The sequence below is a fragment of the Piliocolobus tephrosceles genome, unplaced genomic scaffold (assembly GCF_002776525.5).
Source record: "Piliocolobus tephrosceles isolate RC106 unplaced genomic scaffold, ASM277652v3 unscaffolded_28934, whole genome shotgun sequence".
NCBI classification, from domain to species: Eukaryota; Metazoa; Chordata; class Mammalia; order Primates; family Cercopithecidae; genus Piliocolobus; species Piliocolobus tephrosceles.
The window spans coordinates 5936-12589 of record NW_022312014.1 but is presented as its reverse complement, the minus strand read 5'-3'; the positions used below and the strand labels follow the sequence as shown (position 1 = coordinate 12589).

At 52.2% G+C, this 6654-nt stretch overlaps 1 protein-coding gene across 1 annotated transcript; it reads left to right on the top strand.

Moving 5' to 3' along the window:
- Positions 1 to 4321: 4321 nt before the first annotated feature.
- LOC113222020 (RILP-like protein 1) lies at positions 4322 to 5964 on the top strand (the record flags this gene model as incomplete). The annotated part of the gene is made up of 2 exons (XM_026451355.1): positions 4322 to 4494; positions 5833 to 5964. Coding segments are annotated over 2 exons (270 nt in total), but the record flags the coding sequence as incomplete, so codon positions are not given.
- Between the last annotated feature and the right edge of the window lie 690 nt (positions 5965 to 6654).

The following is a 6654-nucleotide window of genomic DNA, read 5'->3' as shown; positions in this document are numbered from 1 at the left end:
CTTGTCGCCCAGGCTGGAGTGCAATGGCATGACCTTGGCTCACTGCAACCTCCACGTCCTGGGTTCAAGCGATACTGCTGCCTCAGCTTCCCAAGTAGCTGGCATTACAGATACCCACCAGCACGCCTGGCTCTTTTTTTTTTTTTTTTGAGACAAAGTCTCACTCTGTCGCCCACGCTGGAGTGCAGTGGCGCAATCTTGGCTCACTGCAACCTCAGCCTCCCAGGTCCAAGTGATTCTCCTGCCTCAACCTCCAGAGTAGCTGGGACTACAGGCTCGCGCCACCACGCCTGGCTAATTTTTGTATTTCTTTAGTAAAGACGGGGTTTCACCATATTGGCCAGACTGGTCTTGAACTCCTGACCTCGTGATCTGCCCGCCTCAGCCTCCCAAAGTGCTGAGATTATAGGCGTGAGCCACCGCGCCCCGCTGCCCGGCTAATTTTTGTATTTTCAGTAGGGACAGTGTTTCACCATGTTGTCCAGGCCAGTCTCGAACTCCTGACTTCAGGTGATCCGCCCGCCTCAGCCTCCCAAAGTACTGGGATTGCAGGTGTTGAGCCACCGCACCTGGCCATAAGTTTCTGTTTATGTGTTTCTTCTGTTCAGCCCCATCTGTCTGACTCTGTTCCCAGGGTTGAGTTTTGTGGCTGGCAAGGCACAAAGTTAGCGCTCAGTAAGCGTTGGCTAACTAGATGTCGAGAGTTGCTCCTTGGTAAAGCTGGGCCAGGGAAAGAGGAGAACTGGTGCGGTTGAATGCCGGCTGCGTATCCGCCGCCTGCTCTATGTGGTCTTGGGTGGAGACGTGGAGTGTATGGCTGCCGGGTGGTTCCAGAGCATCCCTGGAGGCGCTGCAGAGGAGATCGGACGTTGAAGATGTCCTCTGAGGACACAGCCCGCCTAAACTGTGGTATCAGCAGATGCCTAGAATACTTTCTTTGGAAATTAAATCCTCCAACATTTCCTCCCCTTGTTCTTGGGTGGGAAGAGGCCCCTCAGCTGCCCACAGCTTGCGACGGCGGCGCAGGCCAGATTTCACCTTCCCGCTGCATAGAGGCCCCTCTTCTGCTGCCCCGTGCTGACTCCGACCCCAAGGCTGGGCAGCGTCAGCTTGCTCCCCCAACCTGGGCCTGCTGCGTGGCTCTGCTGTCACCTGAAGTGCCCCAGCAGTGGGTGGTGTCTCCTTTCACACGTCCTTTCCCAGAACAGCCAGTTCCAGCCTCCCCCAGGGTGTGAAGCATCTCAGCTCTGCCTTCTGGAATCCCTCAGCCTCCTGTCCAGGGCACATCCAGGCTGGAGTTAGTCCCCTTCTCCCTGTGCTGCTATGGGTTTTTTTTTTGTTTGTTTTGTTTTGTTTTGTTTTTTTGAGACAGGGTCTCACTTCGTTGGAGACACTGCCTTAAGTGGAGTGGCACAATCTCGGCTCACTGCAGCCTCCACTTCCTGGGCTCAGGCGATCCTCATGCCTCAGCCTCCTATGTAACTGGGACTACAGGGGCAAGCCACCATGCCCAGCTAATCTTCTTTCTTTTCTATTTTGTAGACATGAGGTCTTGCTATGTTGCCCAGGCTGGTCTGAAACTCCTGGGCTCTAGTGATCCTCCTGCCTCAGCCTCCCAAAGTGCTAGAGTTAACAAGTGTGAGCCGTGGTGCCAGGCAGGCCTATGGAGTTCTTCTTGAGGTGGGGAGGGACGTCTATTTCCCTCTCCCTTTCCCCGTTCTGGAGCTTTTTCGCTGCTGTCCTGACCTCTGTCCACTCCTGGTTGGTCATGGGACATTGGTGGCTCAGGAGTGTTGGGGACGCCCCATTACCTTGAGAGTATGGGCCACCTGTAGATTGACTGGCTGACTTGCAAAAGCTTCCTTGTGATTAAAAAAAAAAAAAAAAGGAAAATAACTGTTGGCAAGAATGTAGAGAAATTGGAACCCTTGTGCATTGCTGTAACATAGAGCAGCTGCTGTGGGAAACGGTTTGACAGTTCCTCAGCCAGTTACACACAGACTTAGCCTATGACCCAGCAGTCCCACTCCCAGGTAAACAGCCAGAAGAACTGAAAACAGGTGTCCACACTGATACAGTTCTGAGCATTGCTGTTCACATTAGCCGAAGAGTGGAAACCGCCCAGATGTCCATCAACTGCAGAACGGATAAACACACTGTGGCACGTCTGTACAGTGGAACATGGTTCAGCCATCAAAAGGAGTGAAGTGAGCTGGCGTGGTGGCTCACGCCTGGGATCCTAGCACTTTGGGAGGCCGAGGCGGACGAATCACGAGGTCAGGAGATTGAGATCATCCTGGCTAACACGGTGAAACCCGTCTCTACTAAAAATACAAAAAATTAGCTGGGCGCGGTGGCCGGCACCTGTAGTCCCAGCTACTTGGGAGGCTGAGGCAGGAGAATGGTGTGAACCCAGGAGGCGGATCTTGCAGTGAGCCGAGATCGTGCCACTGTACTCCATCCAGCCTGTGCAACAGAGCGAGACTCTGTCTCAAAAAAAAAAAAAAAGAGTGAAGTGAGCTGGCACGGTGGCTCACCCCTGTAATCCCAGCACTTTGGGAGGCTGAGGCGGGTGGATCCCCTGAGGCTGGGAGTTCAAAACTAGCCTGACCAACATGGTGAAACCCTGTCTCTACAAAAATACAAAAATCAGCCCAGGCATGATGGCAGGTGCTTGTAATCCCAGCTACTCAGGAGGCCGAGGCGGAAGAATCGCTTGAACCTAGGAGGCACAGGTTGGAGTGAGCTGAGATCATGCCATTGCACTCCAGCCTGGGTGACAGAGTGAGATGCCATCTCACAGAAAAAAAAAAAAATAAGAGTGAAGTGCTAGTGTGTGTGCAACATGAAGGAACCTTGGAAACACCATGCTAAGTGAAAGGAACCAGGCACAAAAGGCCACTTAGTGTATGATTCTGTTTCTGGGAAATGTCCACGGTGGGCGGTCCACAGAAAGTACGTTGGCATCTGCCAAGGCTCAGGATACGGAAGTAGAGAGTGACTGCTTCGTAAGTACAGGTTTTCAGCCGGATGTGGTGGCTCACGCCTGTAATCCCAGCACTTTGGGAGGCCAAGGTGGGTGGATCACTTGAGGTCAGGGGTTCAAGACCAGTCTGGCTAACATGGTGAAACCCTGTCTCTACTAAAAATACAAAAATTAGCCAGGCATAATGGCAGGCGCCTGTAAACTCAGCTACTTGGGAGGCTGAGGTAGGAGGATGGCTTGAACCTGGGAGGCAGAGTTTGCCGTGAGCTGAGATCGTGCCTCTGTACTCCAGCCTGGGTGACAGAATGAGATTCCACCTCAAAAAAAAAAAAAATGTGCCTGGTGTGGCGTGCACACCTGTAATCCCAGCTACTTGGGAGGCTGAGGCACAAGAATCGCTTGAACCCAAGAGGTGGAGGTTGCAGTGAGCTGAGATCATGCCACTGGACTCCAGCCTGGGTGACAGAGTGAAACTCCATTTCAGAAAAAAATATAATAATAATAAGTACTGGTTTTCCTTTTGGTGTGAAGAAAATGTTCTAGAACTGGACAGAGGTGGTGGTTGTGTGACATGCGAGTATACTAAATGCCACCTCCAAATTGTTCACTTTAAAAGGTTCAAATGGTAAATTGTAGATTATGTATATTTTACCACGTTTTTTTAAAAAGGCTCCCTTCCTGTGCAAGAAGGTGAGAGGGTGGGTGTGGGTGTGACCTGGGCAGGTGACTTAGCATGATGCTGGGATCTGTCTGTCACCTGCATCACAGAGAAATGGCTGAGTGTGCACCCCCGTCGGGCTTCCACTGAACTCCAGATACCCAAAGCCACTGGGGAGGAAAGGACTTAACCAGAAGGCCCGTAACAACAGGGAAACTGGATATGACTTACTGTCAAATGAAAAAGGAATGGAGAATTGTGTGTGGGCTGAGATTCCAGCCACTCTGGCCAAATTAGCAGTGGTCTTAGTAAGGAGATGAAAGGAGGCCTGGAAGGGGAAGCAGCAGATGTACGAGAGTGGGGGCAGGGGAGGTGTGACAGCTCCTCCCTAGATGCCTTGTCATGTTTGTAATGAAACCCCGAGTCAAGTGGGGAGGTGCGGGGTCCGTGGGTTCGGCTATTGGGAAGGCGAACAATGAACAGGTGGCCGCTGGTTTCCACCTCCAGAGGGAAACTGTACAGAACGTGAGCAGGGGCCACCCGCGAGTGCTGAAAATAGCACCCTCCGCAGGCTGCTGGCGCCCGGGGAGGGGGAGAATTCGGGCTCCTTCGGGATAGAGAGTGGGTGCCGGCAGGGGCTGCCAAGAATTCATTAGCAGCATCTCTGCCTCCTCCAGACAGAGCCGGTTGGAGAGGAGAGCATCTCCGACGCAGAGAAGGTGGCTATGGAGCTCAAGGACCCCAACCGCCCCCGGTTCACCCTGCAGGAGCTGCGGGACGTGCTGCACGAGAGGAACGAGCTCAAGTCCAAGGTGTTCTTACTGCAGGAGGAGCTGGCTTACTACAAGAGGCAAGTGTCCTGGGCTGGGCAGCCCAAACTGGCTCCTTCCTGAGGTTAGCCAGTTTCTGTACAGTTACCTTCTTACCCCCTGGAAGACAAGCATTTCATCAGTGTCTTTTTTGGGTACCCTCTCTGGCCTAAAGAACTTACATACAAGCTCACAACCCCTTTCTGAAACTCCTGGGCCCAGGCCAGGCACCGGGGCTCACACCTTTAATTCCAGTATTTTGGGAGGCTGAGGCGGAAAGATGGCTTGAGCCCAGGTATTCGAGACGAGCCTGGGCAACAAAGCGAGACCTCATCTCTTTTTTAAATGAATGAATGAATGAAACCCGGCCCCGGTGTTACTGTCTTTGTGACCCTTTTCACCTCCTACGTTATCCTGTTCACTCTCATGCTTGCTTTATTGTTGGTTTCCACATGAGACCACAAGCAACATGAGACCAGAAGTCTTATTTATCTTGTCCATGGCTAAGTTCCCAGTACTTAGAATGGAGCTTGGCACATAGTAGGTGCACAACAAATATCTGTTGAATAGAAAGCTGGAAGGAAGGACCCATGCACCGGAGGTGGTCCCTGCTCCAGTGGGGAAGATCAGAGATGCATAAAAAATATAATACCACACATTTTTCTTGAAAGGTTTACTGACGGTACACTGGATGTTCAAAGATGGGAGAGGCGGGGCGCAGTGGCTCACACCTGTCATCCCAGCACTTTGCGAGGCCAAGGCAGGCGGATCACTTGAACCCAGGAGCTCAAAACCAGCCTGGGCAACATAGTGGGACCCCCATCTCTACACAAAAATTTTGAAAAATTAGCCAGGTGTGGTGGCTCACCCTGTAGTCCCAGCCACTTGGGAGTCTGAAGCAGGAGGATCATTTCAGCCCAGGGTCAAGGCTGCAGTGAGCTATGTTTGTACCACTGCACTCCAGCCTGGGCAATAGAATGAGACCCTGTCTCAAAAAAAAAAAAAAAAAGATGGGAGAGTGGGAGAGATCTGGTTTGTAGATGGGGTGGAAATTGGAAGGCCTCCTGGAGGAGGCAGCATTTGAACTGGGCCTTCCTGGAGGGATAGGGTAGTATTTAGATATGGGAGATGTTGAGGGGTGACGGGTATATTCTGGGTAGAAGAAACCACAGAGGTGTAGAGACAGGGAAGCCTGTGTAAGGACAGGAAACGGGGAGTGGTTCTATTTGGCTGGACTCTTCAGAATAAACTGGAAATATAGATGCGGGGCCCCTAAAAAGCGTGCACCCTCTCAGACCATCAGACAGTTCTCTTTTGGAATGTTCCAGTTTTCAAGGAACTTTTGACTCTTTTATCTCATGCCTGTCATCTCCTTCCAGTGAAGAAATGGAAGAGGAAAATCGAATACCCCAACCCCCACCCATTGCCCACCCGAGGACGTCCCCCCAGCCGGAGTCGGGCATCAAGCGACTGTAAGTGATGCGCTGCCGGCTTCTGCGCTCGGCTGACCTGGCGGTTCACGTGTCCTTTGACTTTTCCTCCTTGGCACCTGCTCCCAGGGCCAGGCTTGTCACTAACCACATCCTGCTGAGCCGTCTGGCCTGGCCTCCGACTTTGAGTTCATCTCCCCTCCCGAATGCTGAGTTCCTCCTGGGGGTCTCTGGGCAGAGAGGTTTGGGGAGTGCGGGAGGTGAGAGGAGAGAGGCTTGGGCCAGTGGCTGATGCTCAGGAGCTTGCTTGAGTGTGTTGCGGGCGGTGGGGTGCATCTCTGGGCCTTTGAGGACAGGAAATAAGGGTAGGCAGGTAGAGGGTGGTTTGTGCATCTTAAGCTTGAGACCTCAGCTCTTGAGATGTCGAGTGGCCCTGGGTCCACCCCGTCTGTGCAGTTCTCTGATGACTCATCTGTGTAGCCCTCTGTCCATTAAGCGTGGGTTACTGCATCATGCATGCAGAGTCAGGCCTTCAGGAGAACCCCCAAAAGAGAGTGACCTAGTCCCTGCCCTCAACTAGACTTTAAGCTATGTCAGTGGTTCTTGGCATCAACAGATTCCTTTGAGGTTCTGATAAAACCTCCTGAAATTTCCCCCAGAGAAATCTGTAAAATCGTATCAATTTCAGGAGGTTCACGGACCCCCAAGGCTCTTCAGAGACAGGGTTAACACCTCTGGTCTCGTTAGACAGTATCTACTAAGAAGCTAACA